Source organism: Podarcis vaucheri (genome assembly GCF_965113315.1).
Source record: "Podarcis vaucheri genome assembly, chromosome: 10".
NCBI classification, from domain to species: domain Eukaryota; kingdom Metazoa; phylum Chordata; class Lepidosauria; order Squamata; family Lacertidae; genus Podarcis; species Podarcis vaucheri.
This window is the reverse complement of record NC_138748.1, coordinates 52,978,106-52,999,333: the sequence shown is the minus strand read 5'-3', so window position 1 is coordinate 52,999,333 and position 21,228 is coordinate 52,978,106. Positions and strand designations below refer to the sequence as shown.

At 43.6% G+C, this 21,228-nt stretch overlaps 1 protein-coding gene across 4 annotated transcripts in view; it reads right to left on the bottom strand.

Moving 5' to 3' along the window:
• Positions 1-21,228, bottom strand: part of AGK (acylglycerol kinase) — a 41,879-nt gene that overhangs the window by 13,695 nt on the left and 6,956 nt on the right. For 2 of the 4 annotated variants that reach the window (XM_082240591.1, XM_082240590.1), the window contains exons 3-7: positions 12,404-12,483; positions 7,455-7,530; positions 4,535-4,627; positions 3,869-3,901; positions 901-995 (exon numbers count right to left, since the gene is read on the bottom strand). In XM_082240591.1, the coding sequence (XP_082096717.1) occupies positions 901-995; positions 3,869-3,901; positions 4,535-4,627; positions 7,455-7,530; positions 12,404-12,483 (377 nt within the window). Of the gene's footprint in view, positions 1-900; positions 996-3,868; positions 3,902-4,534; positions 4,628-7,454; positions 7,531-12,403; positions 12,484-16,242; positions 16,416-16,475; positions 16,516-21,228 lie in introns of all 4 variants that reach the window. The other 2 variants (XM_082240592.1, XM_082240593.1) reach the window with 2 other exon arrangements.

Below are 21,228 nucleotides of genomic sequence, written 5' to 3'. Positions count from 1 at the left end.
AACATGGCCATTGGTCAGGGGTGGGTGGAGAAGAAGTTCCTAACATCTGAAGGGCATCAGCTTGGGGAAGGCTGGTGTGGACCAGGGATGGGGAAGACGACTTCAGTTCTAATCGCCAGGTCAATGAAGAAGTCCACTGTAGCCAGACCTTACAGGGTTGCTGTGAGGACAAAACAGGGAGGCCCCTCAGATGCTCCCTTGGACTCCTTGAAAAAAGGGCAGGGTACAAATGTGACAATAAATGTAAAATCTGTAAGTCTGTGTAACCAGGGAGGTTCATGTGATGCCTTCATTATATACCTTTATGTTCCTCTTCAGCTAGGCCTTTGGCTGATTGATATCCGGTGCCCTTTTAAATGTGTTATGGGAGGAAGGATTCTTGCTTTGGTTTTGTTCTTATTTTTATTATGTATTTTGTGTATTCTGTATTATGTTGGGAACTGCCCTGAGATGATGAGGATGATGATATTATTATTATTATTATTATTATTATTATTATTATTATTATTATTATTATTATTATTATTATTATTTTGTGTCCTGTCCATCTGGCTGGGTTTCCCCAGCCACTCTGGGCGGCTTCCAACAAAGATTAAAAATACACTAAAATGTCAGATCTATGGATGAAGGGCGGTATACAAATTAAATAAATGATAAGTCTGAACTTCTACTGAAAGTAACATTTTAGGTACATTAAGGTCATGATATAGATCTTTTCTCATTTTTGAAGGTGACCATGTATAACGTAATCTTGAAGTGCCTAAAATGGTCCCTTTTGGGGGGACAGAAGACCAGATTTGCAGCCCTTCCTTCCTTCAATATACACCAGTCTCCTCCTCCTCCCTGCCATCCTCCTCCTTTTCACACTGATTCTCGTATGATACACACACACACACTTACTGGACTTGGTTTGCACTCTCAGGATAAAGCGTGTGACTTAAGGTGCTGGTCTTTCCGAGGGGAATGAATCCGATGGGAATCTTACTGAAAGCTGCCTGGGAACAAGGGCAAAACAAATTTGCATCAGCGCCAGCTGAATCCAGCTCCCTTTCTGTGCAGAGGACAGCTGCGCCCGATTTCACTCCCCACCCCCCACCCCAGGCAGGCTCTTCCTGAAAGGGAGGCAGTAATAAAGAATGACTCGGAACATCAGCCTCTCCGGACAGCTCCTCCGAATGCCAACTGGCTACAAAGCAGCCTTCTGTAGTCATTAGCCGCATTGTTACACACGCAGAGCCTGGCACGTCCTCTCCAAGCAATGTATAGATTCTGTCAGCAACCTGCCATCTCCTAAAGGACTGAAGGTGGCACCCGAAGCGTGGCTGCGCTCAGGCTGCATTTCATCTCCAAGCAAAGCGTGGCCGAGACAGGAAATTCGGTAATGCAGAGTGTCTTTCTCCACGAAGGGGAATATTAAAATAAGGCGTCCTGGCAATCAAGTCGGGAGGTTATTATTACACACCAATCAAGCAGCCCTTTTCCAAACAGACAGATTGACAGTCTTTATCTTTGACTCTGCAAACTGGGGGAGCAGGCAACTGAATGAGGTGATCTGCTAATAAGGGAGGGTCACATGCTGGGTTGCGGCTCAGACGCGACTGGAAGGTTCAAACACAGCTCTGTCTCTAGACATGCTGCCTGGCTGGAAGTCACTGCCTGCATTGTTCTCCCAGTCAACGCCCGGCTGCTAAGGCCACGTTACTATAGAGTACACATGTATGTGCACACACATGCAAACCAAGAGCGGTGCTCCTTCAAGTACGCCAGCAAATCAATGTTAATGACTGTACAACCACGACACCTTGGCTCTCTGCAGAAGACTGCAGCTTGCAGCACAGTGATTCAGCAAATCCAACTCATTTTCTGAAGCGCTCCATCTGCTTCTATGCCTTTCTGTTGCAGCCTCTCTTACAACCAGTCTCCTTCCTCATCTCATTATCTCTTCTGTCCCCTTATACTTCAGAGCAGATGGCCCAGTGTCAAACGAACAGAGAGACACAGCGATTTTGCCTACAGTACTAACCACAGCCTGCCAAGAGGTGTTAGCTACCTGGAGATTGCGGTGCTGGCGAGTGCCGGGCCTTTTTTTGGGTCACAGACTTGCACCAGCAGAACAGGTGCACAATATTCAGGGAGTTTGGGGTTACTGTGAGCTATAATGGGGTGCACCGCTCTAGTGTGCAAAGTGAAAGGGGGATAAGAAAGAAAATTCAAGGGAAGTGTTTTGTCATGGGAGGTAGCAAAACTTCATTTCCCGCCGAGCCAACATGCAATCTAGAAGCTGCATGGAAATGAAAGGGTGAGGTCAAGCATGCTGGAACTAGACAAAATCTTCAAACAAAAGCATAACTTGATCTCTACTGTCCTCTTAGTCTGAACTAGAATTGTACTGCAATGAAACAGAGAAGCTGCTCTTTAGTTATGCACCATCAATAGCTGGGAAGATGAACTTCTTTTTTTAAAAGAATATAACATTGCTCATGGCTTGGCTTGATGAATAACCTGGCCAATGGCTGTAGAGTGTGATCTCTGTTTGCTTGCCCATTATTCTCCCTAGCTGGTTAAGGGATCCAGTTATTATCTCTTGCCTGGGAAAGCAGGCTGGCGGAGGGAGCTGCCATCTCCTGAAACTCGCTCTGTCCAGTCGAGAGAATCAAGTTCATGGAGTTTATTGTGAGCTCCAACCGTTAGCTAAAAGGGTCCGTCACTGTACAGAGAGAGGAGGCATCTGATGACTACTTCCTCCGGGACAACCATAAATGGACAGCAATAGGGAAAGACAGCAACCCTTCCTCACTGATAGGAAACAGAGACTGACATGAAAAGGCCAAGATTACACAGCACTGTAGCTCAGATCCACTGCTCCTTTACCCAGGAATTGCTCCGTTTCCAGGAGATGGGGGAGGAGAGGAATGGTCCTCCATTAAGCAGCAAAGCTGTCACAGCATATTATTACTTTCTCCTGGTTTCTTTTTTCAAGTGTAGAGATTTGAAAGCTTACAATTTCTCAAAGGAAGAAAGGTAATTCTTTGCACCGAAGCTGAAGTATAAATTTTGTCTCTCCATAAGCAGGCAAAAGCTCTGTACAGCAGGCACAATTCTAGTTGCTAACAGCCTCCTGGGATCTCAGAGAGAATCATTAAATTGCACTTTCTGTCTTTCTCTTTTTTCCTTTTGGTCAGGTACTGATAAGACATTGTGGAATACAATTCTGTTAACAAGCAGCCTGATACGCTTTATGCAATGCACCCCTGCTGGTGTATGGATTTCACCCAAAGCTTGCTTCCAAAGGGAATGCAAACAGTCACTGGTTCCACTTTCACTTTACCTGACTACTGGTCCAGAGGAACACTTGTTTTGCAAATCTGGACAAATGCCTGTTCGAAAGTTTTGCATTCAAAACTACCCTGCTGTGCTTACCAGGAACTCCACAAAACTGGGGCAAGAAGCTACTTCCAAGACAAAGGCCTAATTAATTCTCAATAAGCCAACAAACCTGCAGCAAGGCTGTACCATTTCATATTGTATGTGGGGACTGCATGACTGATTGCTCTTGCTCCATATGAAACAAGTCTCTCTACACAGAAAGCCAGCATCTCAGTGAGAAGAATTTTGGGCCTAGCCTTCCTGTCAACGTGCTACTATTCTAAAAATTGTTTTTGTATGGAGGAGCGTTCCATCACACGAAGCCCCCACATGCATTCTGGGGTGCTACACCCCAGACACAGACTGACTTCCCTGGGCCCAAGACAGACAGATGAAACTGCAAGCCACAAGCAGGGTCAGCCTAACAAAAAAGACAAGACAATGAGACTATAGAATGCTTTGGATTTTCCTGTTAAAAAGGCAAGAGAAGAAAACACCTTACCTCATCCATCCTTCGGAGAAGGCCAGTTATGACCTGAAAGAAAAAAACTTTTTTTAGCTACCATCGGTAAAATGAACCAGAACTTGCCTTCCTTCTTCAAATGAACAGATGACACACTACCAAACATTGATGTATCCTACAATTTTTGCTCCAGTTACCTACTTATTACATTTACATATCACCCTTTCCTCCAGGGCACTCAAGGAAGTGTGCATGGTTCCAGTGGCGTAGCGTGGGGGGTGCAGGGGGGGCTGGCTGCACCGGGCGCAACATCTGGGGGTTAGGGTTAGGGGGCGCAAATCCACGGGTTAGGGGGCGCAAATTACTTGCCTTGCCCCGGGTGCTGACAACCCACGCTACGCCACTGCATGGTTCTCCCTGCTCACAATAACACTGTGAGGGTAGGTTAAGGCTGAGAGACAGTGACTGGCCCAAGGCCACCCAGTGAACTTCCGGGCTGAATGGGGATTTGAATCCTGATCTCCCAGGTCCCAGACGGACATTCTAACTGCTACACCACATGATGCTTCGAATGGTTTATTGGGAATCAGGATGAGAGGAATCTTAGGGGGGGGGGGAGCTTGGAGTGCATGAAGGTGGAGGAAAAGCTTCTCCTATCGAGAATCCTCCCCCATGGGGAGAAATGTAGAAGAATTCTTGCAGTACCTCTTGCAATGTTCCATCCCCTCCTGCAACGATTATCATGTCTGTGTTTTCCATCAGCTCCAACAACTTCTTCGCTTGCCCTTCATAATCTGTCTGTGATAAATACAGAGAGGCCAGAAACATGTTGGGTGGTATTAATACTCAGATCGGACCCGGTGAAAAGCAAGGACTTGGGTCCACTAATTTCAATGGGTCTCATGATTGTGACTAACATTGGGTATTGGCTGCCCAAAAAGAAAACCTTTCATCTCCATATGAACACACGTTCATCTAATACTCAGCACAACAGCACACATCTTCTCATTTATGAATTTCAAAGTTTTGCATCACCCCTCTTAAAGCCCCCCCCCCAAATACAGGATGTAACACAGAGAAATCCCTACAATATATATGCTCAACTAAGATAAATATAACCCATGCTGTTTCTAAATTAGAAGTGCCAAACTCAAAACATGTAATCACTTTTTCCGTTCAAAGAAGTTGGCTGTTTTTGCAGGACTAATTGATGGTTTTTGACGTCTCTTCAAATGGGTAGCTTCTGAGAACCATGCCTTCTTATTCAGCCAACAATCTCTGCTAGATCATTTCTAAAAGCAAACAGCACCACCTATTGAACTAACCCACACTACATCCTGAGGAAATGCAGGGGGGGATTTGCAACCGTCTCCCATCCACGTATCGAGAGACAACATCCTACTTGACTCATGAACCCTTCCAATTTACAAGATAACCACATGGAATGATAAAATATTTTGTGATCCAATGGGGAGGATCCCATGCATATTGATGGGATTAGATAAATCACCTCTAGCTACTTGCATACCAAAGCTGGGGGGAAAGTTGCTGCTTGAAACTCTGGAGGGCTATTATCTGTTTGAGTAGACAGCCTTGAAATGGATGGACTAATGTGACTCAGTATAAGGGCAGCTTCAAATGCTCACTACTGAAATTCCTAGGAATGTGCCCATTAGCCCTGCCTACCTGATCCCAGGGTTAGGCATTTCCTGAGCAGAATGCCCTCTTGCCTCTGAGTGGAGAAAGGACATACTTCTGCTAGCACAATATAATCTCAAAACAGTTCAGTCTTCCCTTCCTTAGGAAGGCTCTCTTGTCTTTTTATGTTCTCATCAGAGATGCTGAGTTTTTTTTCTTATCCGAGAGGCCATTAAAGGTGTTTTAAAAAGGACTGCTCAATCTCAAGTGCCCTGTGGCAATTTTATGAGCTCTCGTGCATGAGAATGAACTTTTCTCAGGCAGAGTCATCAACTCTTCTCTTTGCCTAAAGGCCTTGGTGGCTCTCTCGCCAAAATCTTGTATATATTCTCCATCGCCCTTGAGTCAATGAAATGAAAGCAAGATAACAACATTCCAAAAAAAAAAAACAAACAAAAACACAAAACATGGCACTGGTTTTTGTTGTTGTTGTTTAGTCGTTTAGTCGTGTCCGACTCTTTGTGACCCCATGGACCAGAGCACGCCAGGCACTCCTGTCTTCCTCTGCCTCCCGCAGTTTGGTCAAACTCATGCTGGTAGCTTTGAGAACACTGTCCAACCATCTCGTCCTCTGCCGTCCCCTTCTCCTTGTTCCCTCCATCAGGGTCTTTTCCAGGGAGTCTTCTCTTCTCATGAGGTGGCCAAAGTATTGGAGCCTCAGCTTCAGGATCTGTCCTTCCAGTGAGCACTCAGGGCTGATTTCCTTCAGAATGGATAGGTTTGATCTTCTTGCAGTCCATGGGACTCACAAGAGTCTCCTCCAGTACCAGCACTGGTTTTATTTATTTATTTATTTTAAAAAATTATTAAAGTTTAAACATTACAAAGAAAAAAAAAGGAAAAGAGAAACAAAAAAGAAATACAAGCAATAAACAATTACAAAATCTCAGAAACAAAAATAAATACAGTAATACAAAACATCAACAATACAAAAAAGAAAAAGGCAAAAAAAAAACATTTTATAAACCCAAAAAAAGAACAAAGATAAAAAGAACCCCGTATTTTCATACCCTTATCTTTCATTTGCTTATTTCCTCGACTTCCTCACACCTCCTTTTTTGTATTCTAGTTCAATTAATTATTCTAGCAAGTTCTTTCCCTCTTTCTCAAATTTAGTTCCATAATTTATCTTAACACATTTTAGCCTTAAATTTACCCCTTTACCCAATATCAATCTATTCATACTTAATTCTTTATAGTATTTCTACTAAAGTCATGTAACTTCTTTCCAGCATCCTTCTAGCATTCGTTAATTTTAGAATATTTCTGTAAATATACTTTAAATTTTTTCCAATCTTCTTCCACCGACACTTCTCCCTGGTCTCGGATTCTGCCAGTCATTTCCGCCAATTCCATGTAATCCATCAGCTTCATCTGCCATTCTTCCAAGGTGGGTAGGTCTTGTGTCTTCCAATGCTTAGCGATGAGTATTCTTGCTGCTGTTGTGGCATACATGAAAAAAACTCTGTCCTTCTTTGGCACCAATTGTCCCACCATGCCCAGGAGAAAGGCCTCTGGTTTCTTTATAAAGGTATATTTAAATACCTTTTTCATTTCATTATAGATCATCTCCCAGAATGCCTTAATCTTTGGGCATGTCCACCAGAGGTGAAAAAATGTACCTTCAATTTCATTACATTTCCAACATTTATTATCGGGCAAATGATAAATTTTCGCAAGCTTGACTGGTGTTATGTACCACCTGTAAATCATTTTCATTAAATTCTCTTTTAAGGCATTGCATGCCGTAAATTTCACCAGCACTGGTTTTAAAATAAGAAAAAATACAACTCCTCCCCAACTTGAGCACTTAAGACTCTTTATCTTTCATTTCACCTCTAGTGACAGATGGATTCTGGCCAATATATACCGGGAAGAGGAAATAGTCGCTAGGAGAAGAAAACACAAGTCCACTCTCTGTCTTTACCTTAACCACAGTCACATCCAGACCAGACAAGTGAAGAATTGGGGCTGCGTTCTTTTCAAAAAGACTCCTGGCTTTGCTAGAAAATTAAAAGAAGTGTGAGGTCACTTTATGGTAGTAGTCCCCCCCCCCACACGTAAAAAATACCCTCAATTGTTGACTAAAACCGAAATCATGTTCATAACAACAACAGGCTATTCTGCAGATCCTTGGCAAAAAGCCGTCATGGGATGGGGGCACCTTTATTTCATCAGTATAAAGGTGGATATTTGACTGGAGTGAGGTTTTGTATGCAGAATGAGTCATTCATACACAGTTCTCAGTCGCAAGATACCTGGGAAACAATGATAACTGAATACGTGATGACAGAAGCAAAGAGCAAATTAGTGGAAGTGAGGGGGTAGAAGGAGGAACACTGGGCAGTGCTGGAGTCAGATAAATCTATTTTATTTATCACATGACATTATTATCCCACCCGTCTTCCAAGGACTGCTCCTAATTTAATTCAAGCAAACACCCCTGTGAGATTAGAGGTAGGTAACACAGAGATGGCAACTGCCCCCAAAATCATCCAGTGAGCTTCACGGATGAGCAAGGATTTGAACCCGGGTCTTCCAGGTCCTACTCCAACACATCAACTGCTACCCCACAGTGATTCTCAATGGTTTTATGAGGCGATACAAGTCACTGCCCTGTGTTTGTAAGTGAATTTGTGAATTCACTGCTGCTAGCTTGTGTTTCCAGGGACATTTTTAGGGGGCATCAGCATAGGACTTTCTCTTCTTCAAAAAAGAAGCTATTTACTAGCAAACAGTAAGTTCCGAAGAAAGTCCTTCTGAACTCTAGAATTATTCAAGGATGGAAAACCTGTGCCATCACCACACTTTACATTTTTGCTCCTCTTTTCCTCCAAGGTGCTCCCAAGCCCCTACTTCATCTCCGCAACAACTCTGTGAGGTAGACAAGTCTGAGAGATGGTGACAGGCCTAAGCTCAGCCAGTAAGCTTCATGGCTATGTCCCGTCATCCCAAGTCCAATGCTCATCTTGCCACTTTTCTATTATGGCTTTAGAAACTTTAAGTATTTCCTCCCAACAACCCTGCCTGCCACCCCAAATAATAAGCCCTCAAGCAATCAATGTATTATTACCCAACTAATGAGACATAGAATACTTGCCCTCGGTTGGTAAGATGCAAATTCTACTTTTAGAAGAGAAATATCACTTGCTTTTTTATTATTATTCAGCAACATTAATACAAAAACTTCACCTGACCTTGTTTTGGTAATGCTCTCGTGCATTTTAATGCCTGCTGATGCATAATAAATAACCATGGTATTAATTATGAATTATCCTGCAAAAATTATTTTGAGCACCCAGGGAAAAGAAAACAAGACTTTAAGTAAGGGACATCTTCCAAACAATGTGTCGTTTGTAAGACTTACCCCCTATCAAAAATAAGCCTAAGCTAGAATTTGCAGTTTAGGTCAACGAGACAATCTTTTTAAGCGAGGTGGCTTGGCCTCCTAAGCAAAAAATCCCTTCCTGGTCCTAAAATGAGTAACAGTGCCCCGAAAGGACTAGGTGAGCAGCCTGGGAGTCATTTTGGACTCTCAGTTGTCCGTGGAGGCGCAAATCAATTCTGTGTCCAAGGCAGCTATCTACCAGCTCCACCTGGTACGCCAGCTGAGATCCTACCTGCCCACCGACTGTCTTGCCAGAGTGGTGCATGCTCTGGTTATCTCCCGCTTGGACTACTGCAATGCACTGTACATGGGGCTACCTTTGAAGGTGACTTGGAAACTGCAACTAATCCAGAATGCGGCAGCTAGACTGGTGACTGGGAGCGGCCGCCAGGACCATATAATACTGGTCCTGAAAGACCTACATTGACTCCCAGTTGGTTTCCAAGCACAATACAAAGTGTTGGTGCTGACCTTTAAAGTCCTAAATGGCCTTAGTCCAGTATACCTGAAGGAGCATCCCCACTCCCATTGTTCAAACCGGTCACTGAGGTCCAGCTCCGAGGGCCTTCTGGCCATTTTCTCACTGCAAGACATGAAACTACAGGGAGGGCCGAGACTTCCGGGTTAGCGCCTCCGGCAATGGCGGATTTCATCTGATCGGGAGGAATCCGCTTCATGGAAATCAGGGTCTGGACCGCCACGGCGAGTCGGAGACCCATTAAAAACCACAGGCGGGAGAAGCCTGTGGATGTGGGATTCAGCTGGCACCTTTTGTGCCTCCCCTACTCGCGGGGAAACCCGGTTTTGGGGATCCGGAGCGACATGGGGTGAGCGGCGCGGTGCTTCGAATCGACTGCATTTTTCACGAAGTGAAGCCGCATTACTGTTGCCGGAGAACGCTGACTTTTTCTTGTGGACAATTGGACTTTAAACAACAACCCGTGAGTAGAACGGAAAATTGGATTACTAAACATCTTTAATTCGGCACGGAAGCGGGAAGGTTCCAAACAAGAAGTCCGCCTTCCGCTTTTGTAAATAGATTGAAGCAAAGACATTGCAAGCTAAAGTCTGGAAAGTCTTTTGTAAAGGATTAAATCTCCATCGGCTAAAATTACTAACCCCCCCTTGGAAGCAGGAGAAGAGGGGTAAAGTTTAGATTGTTTAAGCCTGCAGGAGAGAGAGTGAAGAAAGATAAATTACCACTGTTTTGAACCTGGGAACGGGCTGCCAGGGAGTGACGTATTGGGAAAGTTCATTGACTGTGAATAAAACGTATGTTGACAGATAGTTAAACAAGAGAAACATATTGATTCCAATGTTTCCTTTTGCACTTGAAAGGAGCAAAATATCTGAAAATCGAGATTAACTTTGTTAACTTTGTTGCTAGACCTGCTTTTAAAAGGACGGATACAAATAGAAACTGTTTCCCCTAGAGGGAGCTTTTGAAACTGTTGCAGGAGTGGAGCTGGGGAATTCTCCAGCTGCAGAGATTAAAGACCGTGAGAATTAGACATTGACCTTGGACAAGAATGTGGACAGAAGAAGCCTTAGTGATTGCTTTTTGCAAAACAAGTGCCTTATTGGAACAGCTTCATGAGAAGATGGATGTGATGACTACTAGCATTGACAATTTTGGACAAAAAAGGATTGATTTGGGACAAAAAGTGAATACTTATAAAGAAACTACTCAGGAACCGACCCAGGAATCTGCTTTGACATGGCAAGCTGTGGAGAAGACAAAGGAGGAGGTTGTTGTTGAACCTCAAGTAATACAAGTGGAGAGAGCCTCAGCCTTGTATGAGCATAAGCTGTTGCTTTTGAAGACCGAATCTGGAGAAAGCCAGATTTGGAGAGATGGAGTCCCGCTTGGATTGGAGAAGGAAAGTTGGATAGATCCCCTTATGCAGGGACGTTCTGGCTTTTGGGATCTGGTTTTGGGCCAGGGGGAGATTGGAGTGGCGGGGGCCTTTAACTTTGGAGGGACTTTGAAACATGTTTTGAAATATTTTTTGGATTTTGGCTCTGTCTATGGAGAATGGGCTGACCTGTCGAGAAGGGATAAAGACATTGTTAGGTTGGAGTCTTCCCGAGATCTACTCCTCAGTGACAAAGGAAGGAAATTAAGAACAAGATCAGCAGAAGACAAAGTAAAGTGTAGGTATAAATATGAAGAAGATCTGCAGAAGGGACATGGAAAAGAGTTAAGAGCCTTGGACAGGAGATCACCAGGTTGATGGACTAGATAAAAAAGACTGACAGAACCTGAGACCAGGGAGAAGAGACGGTGGATGAGGATTGGAAGAAAGTTTAAAAATTTATTTAGAGAAATATTGTAAAATTTATGAGTGTTAGAAAAATGTTGGAATGAAACTATATGGCTTTAGTAGAAATGCCATAAGGAGTTATGTACAAATAAGTTTTAAGTTTTAAGGTTTTTTATGGTAAGATAAGGTTAAAATAAATTAAGACAATTAAATGATAGAAAACAGTGAAAGATGGAAAGGATTTGCTGAAATAATTAATAACTAGAATACAAAAAAGGGAGGTGTGAGAAGGTTGATGAAAGAAGTTAATGAAAGACAAAGATATGGAAATATTGGATCTGTTTTTAATTTTTTCGCTTTTGTTTTTGGTCTTGATGTATTGTGTGTTTTGTTCTTTTTTCTTTTTTATATGTATTGACTTGTATTGTTTAATCTCTTTTCTCTTTTTTCATTTTTCTCTGTAATTTTAAACTTTCAATAAATATCATTTAAAAAAAAAAGAAACTACAGGGAGGGCCTTCTCAGTACTGGTGCCTGTCCTGTGGAATGCCCTCCCATCAGATGTCAAACAGATAAACAACTATGGCTTTTAGAAGACATCTGAAGGATGCCCTGTACAGGGAAGCTTTTACTGCTTGAGGTTTTATTGTGTTCTTAATATTTTATTGGGAGCTGCCCAAAGTGGCTGAGGCAACCAAGTCAGATGGGCAGCATATAAATAATAAAATGATGGTGAAGATGCCAGCCACCGGGAGCCACAGTCATTGACAAAAAAAGCCCCAATGTGTTTAAAACCAATACGCCTGCTAAATCTTTGACCTTGAAATAGCTTTTGCACATGATGGCCATTTGCTACCGCTATACCAGAAAATAGGCACAGCGTGGCTTCAGGGGCACTAAAATAGGCATGCACAACATCTGAGCATGCCCCTCTATTTGGGAACATCTTAATCTCATTCATAGAGTGGAAATGCTGATGACATTAATGCGGAATATGGAGTGGGATAGGGGAGTGAGAAGAACTATATGATTTGGGGTTTATGTTAACTTTAGCAAGCAGGCCCATTTTAACTGTGGTTTCTCAATCAGCTGAAGAAGTTCGATAACATTAGGTTCAGGGGAGGATAGGAAGTAAGGCTTTGGTTCCCACGAATGACTTGCCCTGATGAAAGCAAAACCAAAGTATATGAAAAGGTGCCAGGTGGCTGGGAAAGGGAATCTTACCCTTTGCAAGCTGCAGGGTTGAGAAACACGGTTGCTTTCTTGATCTGCATGCTGGAAGGAAGAATCTGGTTGCCAAACACCTAATAATGGAGAGAAAGCTTCTCATTATTATTAAATAATAATAATAATAATAATAATAATAATAATAATAATAATTTATTATTTGTACCCCACCCATCTGGCTGGGTTTCCCCAGCCACTCTGGGCGGCTTCCAACAAAGATGAAAAATACACTAAAATGTAACATATTAAAAACTTCCCTAAACAGGGCTGCCTTCAGATGTCTTCTGAATGTCAGGTAGTTGTTTATCGCTTTGACATCTGGTGGGAGGGCGTTCCACAAGGCGGGCACCACTACCGAGAAGGCCCTCTGCCTGGTTCCCTGTAGCTTCACTTCTCACAGCTAGGGGACCGCCAGAAGGCCCTTGGAGCTGGACCTCAGCGTCCGGGCAGAACGATGGGGGTGGAGACGCTCCTTCAGATATACTGGACCGAGGCCGTTTAGGGCTTTAAAGGTCAGCACCAACACTTTGAATTGTGCTCGGAAACATAAAGAATAAAAATCCATCTCTTTTTGGTGCTGAACAATTCTGGGTTATTTCAGGGATTGCAGGGCCCCTCTCCCACCCCACACAAATGGCTTCAGTGAGGGGGGAGCAAAGACTGCTTTACTGAGCTCCGTCCCAGCCAGCAGCCAGCAAAAGGCCACCTAGATGCCTAATTTAGCCTTATGTTCTGCAAACTCTAGTCAGCTTACATTGACAACTTGCAAGGGAACGGCAAAGGTACATCTGCATGCAGTTAGTTCCACTGAAAACAATGTGAGCCCTATACACTGTCAGCTTGCTCTGCCTCTTTGTCCCACTTTGATGCAAGCTGCGTGACAAGTATAGGCCCCAGGCAAATATAATAATAATAATCAATGAATTTATTCTCAACACTTTGGGTGAAGAGATATAAAGCGAGGCAGCTGAAGCAATTGTTTTAAGAGAGCTCTGTAGATTTTCAAAGAAGCAATTCATAGCAATTATCAGCATCACTGAGGCTATTAGAGTAGAGGATTAAAAAATTTGTTAGAATTTAATGCTCAACTCTGTTCTATTTATTTTACCGCGGTGGAAACGAGAAGGCAGAAGGCATGCGAGAAACAGTGATTCATGGGGGCAAAGGACAGAGGAAATCAAACTGGCATGTTATCTAAAGAACAGATGGGAAAAGTCAGTGATTAATTCTATTACTTTTGCATTCTTGGGGGAAATCATGGAAAAAGAGTGTCTGCATTCATAATTCTGAGGTCTGTTACAGCTGTTAGAAACATCTAATTATTTACTTGATGGGGGAGTGATATATTTGCTTGCTCTGAACAAACAACCTGTCTCTTCTACAAATTATACTGTTGGCAGACTTGCTTTTTATGCAGGCTCTGCTCTCATGCTTTCGAGTTTTAAAGAGGAAGACTAAAAAAACAAACCACTTCAAGACCCTTTGTAATCATTTACTAACCCAAAACACTGGCTGCAGGGTAGGCGCTTGTAAACGGATTTTATTTCCTGTTTGATCATTCCATCCTTCACACTACTCCCCCCCGCAACCCGGCCCACAAATACACTAAAACAACATTGCAGACAATAACTGAATATTCCCTAAACCTGTTTGATGCAAAGGTAAGTGAAATAACAGACACATTCGCACACCATGATAAGCCAGGGTTAAGCTTGGTTTCCCCGTGATGTCCACATCTGGGATCCTGGTTTATTAAGAAGCACGGATTCATAATCAAACATCAAACCATGGTTTAAGGCTGGCTGGCATGAAGAAAAACCCAGCTGGATCAGGCCAAGGGCTAATCGAGGCCAGCATCCTGTTCTCACAGTTGCCAACCAGATGCCAATGGGAAGCAGAACATCACCATCGCCATCATCATTTATTAAATCTGTATACCACCTTCCAACTAAATATCCCAAGGCAGAAAAATACAAAATAAGAATACAAAATGCAGCTCAAACTGTCTTGCCCTGGTAAGCAACCTGGCTGTCGAATTCTGCACCGAGTTTCTGAACCATCTTCAAAGGCAGCCCTACATATAATGCACTGCAGTAATGTAACCTAGAGGTTACCTGAGCAGAGACAACAGAAGTTAGGCTATCCCTGTCCAGATAGAGGCACAGCTGGGCCACCAGCCGAAGCACTCCATGGCCACCTTAGCCTCAAGTGACAGCAAGGGATCTAGAAGTATCACCAAGCTGCGTATCTGCTCCTTCAGAGGAATCGTAACCCCATCAAGAGCAGGCAGTCTCCCATCCGTCCGAACTAAGGAACCACCTACTTAGAATGCCTGAGTCTTATTTAGATTGAGCTTCAGTTTGTCAGCGCTCATCCAGTCCATTACCAGGGCAAGACAATGGTCCAGCACATCTATTGCCTCACCTGCAGATGTTAAGGAGAAGCAGAGTTAAGTGCAACAGTGCCCTCCCCATCTGTGACTGCCAGCAACTGGTATTCAGAGACACACTGGTTCTGACAATAGATATAGAACATAGCCACCATGGCTAGAACACAAGCGATCCCGGCTTGTGAGGGAGCAGAACAAGATTCCAGGTTTGGACACGGCAGGAAGTCCAGCTTCACTATGGCTTGGTGGTTTGTTTCTGTTGCTCAAGCCAGGGGAGAAGCAAAGTGGGAGCAATCAAGCAACGTGCACTCATTCCGACTAAGCCAGTGACCCTGGTTTATTGAGATCTGCAAGCACAGCCAGTATGACCGTGGTGCTGCATCTGTGACGCCACCTTTCAAGTGTTATTCGCACGACTGCAACATCAAGCGTGGATTTGCATGCGCAAAGCAGGCTTCCGTTGCTCCTTGCCATAAAAACTATTTCACCCCTTTGAATTTCACATCCCAATAAACTCCCCCGAAGTATAAGTTTCATTTTCAGACCACAAAGAAGGGCAGTTTCCATGTTACAGTGCTGCAATATACTACTGGGAACATAATAAGGAGTATTTTAAAAGTTTTTAAAATAAGAAGTATTTTAAAAAGTTTGTGTTTGCCAAAATGAATATGCACATCTATTTGGATGAGCATATCCAGTTCAGCAAAATACAAGAGACACAAATTTCAGACAGAATCCGAAGTATTTTATTTCCCAATGGCCAATGAGATGGCCATAAATCTTTGGCCAGAGAAACTACAAATAAAAAACGGGGGGAGGGTACTCCAGATAAAAGGCACAATTGGGTGTTTATGAAAATTTATAGCAAGGAGGGAAAAACATGATTTCAAGTATCTGTTTGCTTTTTCTTTTTTTAAAAAAAACCTGCACTTTTGCATAAATATCATAAGGCAGTAATAGATTAAGAACATAGTATTACAATAAAAGTATCAAATACATCACTAAGAGCTGGTTGGCAAAGAATCTTAGGTTTGAAAGGCCTGTCTAAATAATATAGTTTTTAGAAGACGTCTAAATGAGCAGGATGCTTCTGCCGAACCTCTATTGGGAAGGAATTCCACAAGTCAGAGCCTGACATATTAAAGGCTTGTTCCCTCAGGGCCAGCCGAACTTCAAGAGCATTTGGGACTACAAAGAGTGCCCTCCAATAATAATAAAATCAATTTGGTTTTTCCTGCTTCGTTGGAACGTTTTGGTCCTGCCTTTTTGTATAGGTACCAGAGTACCAGGTCCAATCAGAATAAGAAAAGCTACATGCTAGTTGCTCTCCATTCTGCCAGTTGATGAAATGCGATTTCAATCTCCAGAATTTTCAGTCCTGTCACTGCTGGCCCACAAGTTTACCTAACAAAAGCAATACAGGTAATCAAGTTTCCCAAACTCTTACTGAATATATTCCACTTTCGTGATGCTCATGAATAATTTGTGATGGCACTGAACTGAGGCGTAATTAGGTGTAAAGGGGGGAAGTGTCTTCTGGTATTTGAGCAGAAGAATACAGAGAGTCCCTTTGGCAGGCTAGTCACGTAGAGGAGACCTGCTGGGAGAATCTCCAGAATCCTGCACAAGAGAGATAAGGAGAGGATTTTAATCTAATTTGATCTTGTTAAATGGTATTACCTGGGCTTCTTGGCACGCAGCTCTCCTTAGCAGGTTATCGCTATCAGGAGGAGGAAGAAGAAAAAGAACAGTGTTTTAGATAGCGCAAGTTGAGGGGAGGGATAAATAGATGGAAACACACATTTAAAAATACCTACTTCTACTGCTTTGGCACACAAAACACAGACCAAACTTTCCAAAGGGGCTACTTGTCAAAAACACATAACTATTTAAATGTCAAGGTTGCCTACAAGAGAATACAGTGGTACCTCAGGTTACGTACGCTTCAGGTTACATACGCTTCAGGTTACACACTCTGCTAACCCAGAAATAGAGCTTCAGGTTAAGAACTTTGCTTCAGGATAAGAACAGAAACATGCGCACACCTGCCCGAAGCATGGGGCGCCCTCCGGAGGGCTCCTCGTGCTTCGGGCTGCCACCTGCCGCCCCGAGCCTCGCGTGCTCGGTGGGACCTCCCGCCAGGCGCGCGAGGCTTGCGCACACCCGCCCGAAGCATGGAGCGCACTCCAGAGGGCGCCCCGTGCTTCGGGCTGCTGCCCGCAAGCTTTGTGAGCCTGCAGGACCTCCCGCCGGGCTTGCAAAGCTTGCTGATAGCTTCCTGAAGCCTGGAGAGTGAGAGGGGTCGGTGCGCACTGACCTCTCTCGCTCTCCAGGCTTCAGCGAAAGCCTGCATTCGCCCCATAGGACGCACACACATTTCCCCTTCATTTTTGGAGGGGGAAAAGTGCGTCCCATGGGGCGAAAAATACGGTAAACGTAATAAACAAATAAATGGAAACTCGCTGCTTCTCTTTGCTCCACTTAGCCATCTTTTCCAAAGATAACTCTCCGCGTAGTCATTAAAATGGGGCTTGAAGTGCTATGTAGTTCAAGGGTGAAGAACGGCGATAGGAAAGTCAACTTTTGGAAGCACCTCTCTCTGTGGAAGTGGCATCCCTGTTCTGATTTGTGCAGCCTGAAGCGTTCTGAGTTTGCGGCTTTCATCTCTCAAGGATTAAGGGCCAAGCTGGTAAAAGCCCAAGAGGTGCCTGCCTGCCTGCCTGCCTGCCTGCCTGCCTGCCTGCCTGCCGCTCAGAGTGGCTGGGGTCAGGGAGGAGGAGGCCAGAGGGCAAATGGGCACTCACTCGGTTTACAGCAGGGCAGTGCTCTCCGGAGGGCTCCTGGTGCCAAAAGGGCCAGGCAGCACTCCTTTCAATTCCGCTCTGATGATATGCTGCACATTTTTGTTAATACGCAGCAATTTACGGGGCTCATTCGAGAACAACTCGCTCGCAGACTTTCCCCCCCCTTTCTCTACTTATTCCACTTTTTAAAGCCATGTAACTCGTTCTGCCTTACCAGCATTTACTGCCACGGTAGCTTTTCTCACGTTACAGAAAATTGATTTTAGATGAAGAATCAATCTGGAGAAATTCAAACTAAGGAGCGAGAGAAACTCTGTCAATAGGAAACCTTTAGTGAAAATAATGGGACAAACAGAAATAAGCTTCCTAAGCGAGAGAACGCATAAATAATATATTACTCCAATTCATGCCTAATTGGAATATTTATCAAAGTTTTCCTTAGAGGCAGTAGCGCTCCCCTTAACATAATGTTTGCTCTTCACATTCAAAGGAATAAATCATGTGTGTTAAGCAACAGGAACATTTTTTCTTTCTTTTTTTACAAGAATGGCAGGCTATTGACTAATTGCAGTAATTTTTACTAAGTACTACTTAAAAACCAACTCTAGTGCCGAAATGAATTGGACAGCCCTACTCCATCTTATCTACCCATGTACAGAGAGGCACCGCAAACAAACATGTATTTATTATAAGGGCAAAATTCTCAGCACCTCTCCCCACCCGCAGCATGTGATAGCTTTGAAGCAAGAGAGACCATTCTTATTATAAGATTCCCCATCGAACCTGCTAAGTATCTATCAGCTAGCAAAGCCTAAGGAAAGTAAGTCTTGGCTGATGATGCGCAGTGGTAGGGCAACAGGAATGCAATGAATGCATCCACGTCAACTGTTTTCATGGACTTCCTGCTATAATCATTTGGTGTTTCTCAATGTCAGGAGAAAGAGAAGCTTTACAGAGGATGCTGAAGTTGGACTAGCACCAGTCTCAAGGTTAGAAGTCACAGCACTGACCTTTGAGACAAGGTTGTGAAGAATGGGTGGGCTCAGGGATGTTAATTATTTTAACTTCGCCTTGCAGGTCAGCAAGTGGCAAGCACAGCCTGCTGAAAGCTAGGGCTCTCAAGTCCCATTTATTTCCATTAGTCTTACTAAATAAGTCACCCGGAGTACGTACACACACACACACACACACACACACACAATCACCTGATTTATCTGGATTGTGTCCAAATTACACCAATCCATATGAAATGAAATCCATGAAGGGAAATAGGATCGTACATACAAAACATTGCAAAAGGGTTCTCTGCCTTTGGAAACTCCAGTTGCAATTGTGTAGTTCTGGTCCAGATCCAGAGATCCAAAACCTCAACCATCAGCTTTGGGTGCCACATCTTATGAAGACCATAATAATAGCCTTGTTGGATTCCAGGATCCTGTTCTATACTGTGGCCGGTCGACCAGATGTCTATGGGAAGCTCGGAAACAGGACATGAAGACAATCCCCATCCATGCAGGAAGGAAGGGGCTAGGTCCATAAATGCTCCTGCTTGCATAGATTTTGCACTTCCAGCCAATCTAGTCAATTCATTTACTATTATTTTATTTATTGATATATTAGCCACTCTTCAGCCCAGCTCTCATAGCAGCATATAGACATAAAAAGCAATCACACATACGATAACTACATCAGTAGCAAATTGGAGTAGTTAGGGTAATTCCATCATAAAAATAAACACAATTAAAGCATGAGCTTAACAGATCTGGGCAAATAAGGTTTTCCCTTGGCATCCAAGAGAGAACCAGGACAGTGTCTGGAGAATCTTCTCTATTATATACTAAGAGGAATGGCATCTAATGCAATAAGCTCCCAATTAGCAGCAAAGTGAGGGCAGCTAACATGATTGTGAATTTACCAGCTGGCTGAGCTATCATCACCTCGAAAAGCCAATGGGCTTCTGCTATCACAATGACAATAATCACAGGTAAAGTGTGAAGCAATTACAGCCACAGCTTTTCTTCAGGGCTTGCAATCGCTGCTACGCATAGGGCAAAAAACAAATTCAAAGCTCAGCTATTTCCAGCTAATGAAATGCTGCTTCTCTGCTATCCAATTTCACAATTATTTTCCAAATAACTAGGCAGGCTTGGTGAGCCGGTAAAATTGGCAGAGATAAATCAGGATGATTCCTCTGTTTATTTAGGTAACCAAACCAGAATCAATACAGATCCAATTCCTCTTTCAGCTGCCCAGGATAGACCACGATCACCAAGGGAGAGCAGAAAAAGAAATACTTCAGTAGACTTCTTCTGGGCATATTTTTTCGGTGGAACCTAAAGCTGCCCAACACTTAATAAAGAGTTGGCCCCTTTGTAAGATGAATGGTGCCTAAACCTTTTAAAATCCAGTGTGATTCCAAATGAAACAGCCACACTCTGCTGTGCACTGGACAGAAGAACAAATAGCAGAGGCTGTGGGTGATCAGAAACAGAAAAGCTGGTTCACAAGTCTATTGTTTCAAGCCATTCCTTCCCCCAAATGGTTGGACGTCCAAGGCAGCCCAAACATGGCAAGTATCCTCTGAGTAAGAGACCTTTGGTGCCACCACACAACTGCTTTTATTTAGAAATGTAGGACTCAGGCAGGTATTAAAGGGTACAGAAGCAAGCATAAAAATAGGCATTGCTGACCCCAACTCTGAGTCCTGAAATCTAACGGCTACTAGAAGGTTACTAGCCAGTCTGCGAGACTGTGCACACAGAAATAGGTGGTTTCAGTCCCACTTAGGCACATTCCTTTATAGCAGGCAATTGCCCTTTATCAGGCAATCACCCATCAACAATGATGCTAGATTATTCCAAAGTAAAAAGTCAGCTCATTATCACTATTATGCCAGTAAATCTGCATGTAGGGTGGTTTCTTGATTACATGTACGCGCTCTCTCTCTCTCTCTGTGTGTGTGTGTGTGTGTGTGTGAGAGAGAGAGAGAGAGAGAGAGAGAGAGAGAGAGAGAGAGATTTTCTCTGTAGATTGGATTTCCTAGCAATTTCTAGATTCCAGATGTTCTAGATTGTCCCACCCTCAATATAAATAAAGGTAAAGGGACCCCTGACCATTAGGTCCAGTCGTGACCGACTCTGGGGTTGTGGCGCTCATCTCACTTTATTGGCCGAGGGAGCTGGCGGGTCATGTGGCCAGCATGACTAAGCCGCGTCTCGCAAAGCAGAGCAGCACATGGAAACGCTGTTTACCTTCCTGCCAGAGTGGTACATATTTATCTACTTGCACTTTGATGTGCTTTCAAACTACTAGGTTGGCAGGAGCAGGGACCGAGCAACGGGAGCTCACCCCGTCCGGGGATTCGAACCGCCGACCTTCTGATCGGCAAGCCCTAGGCTCTGTGGTTTAACCCACAGCATCACCCGCGTCCCTTCTCAATATACATACCATCCAGCAAAACACCAACCAATTATTACAAACAAGCCTGAATCCCAAGGCAATCAGGATGCCTTTCTTTGGGACCCCTGATGCTGTGACAGCATTTTCTACAGCATAATCAATACATAATCAAGTGCATGGTACATTTTTGTTGTCCAACCTAGATGCAGATACACTAGAACAGCATGCAT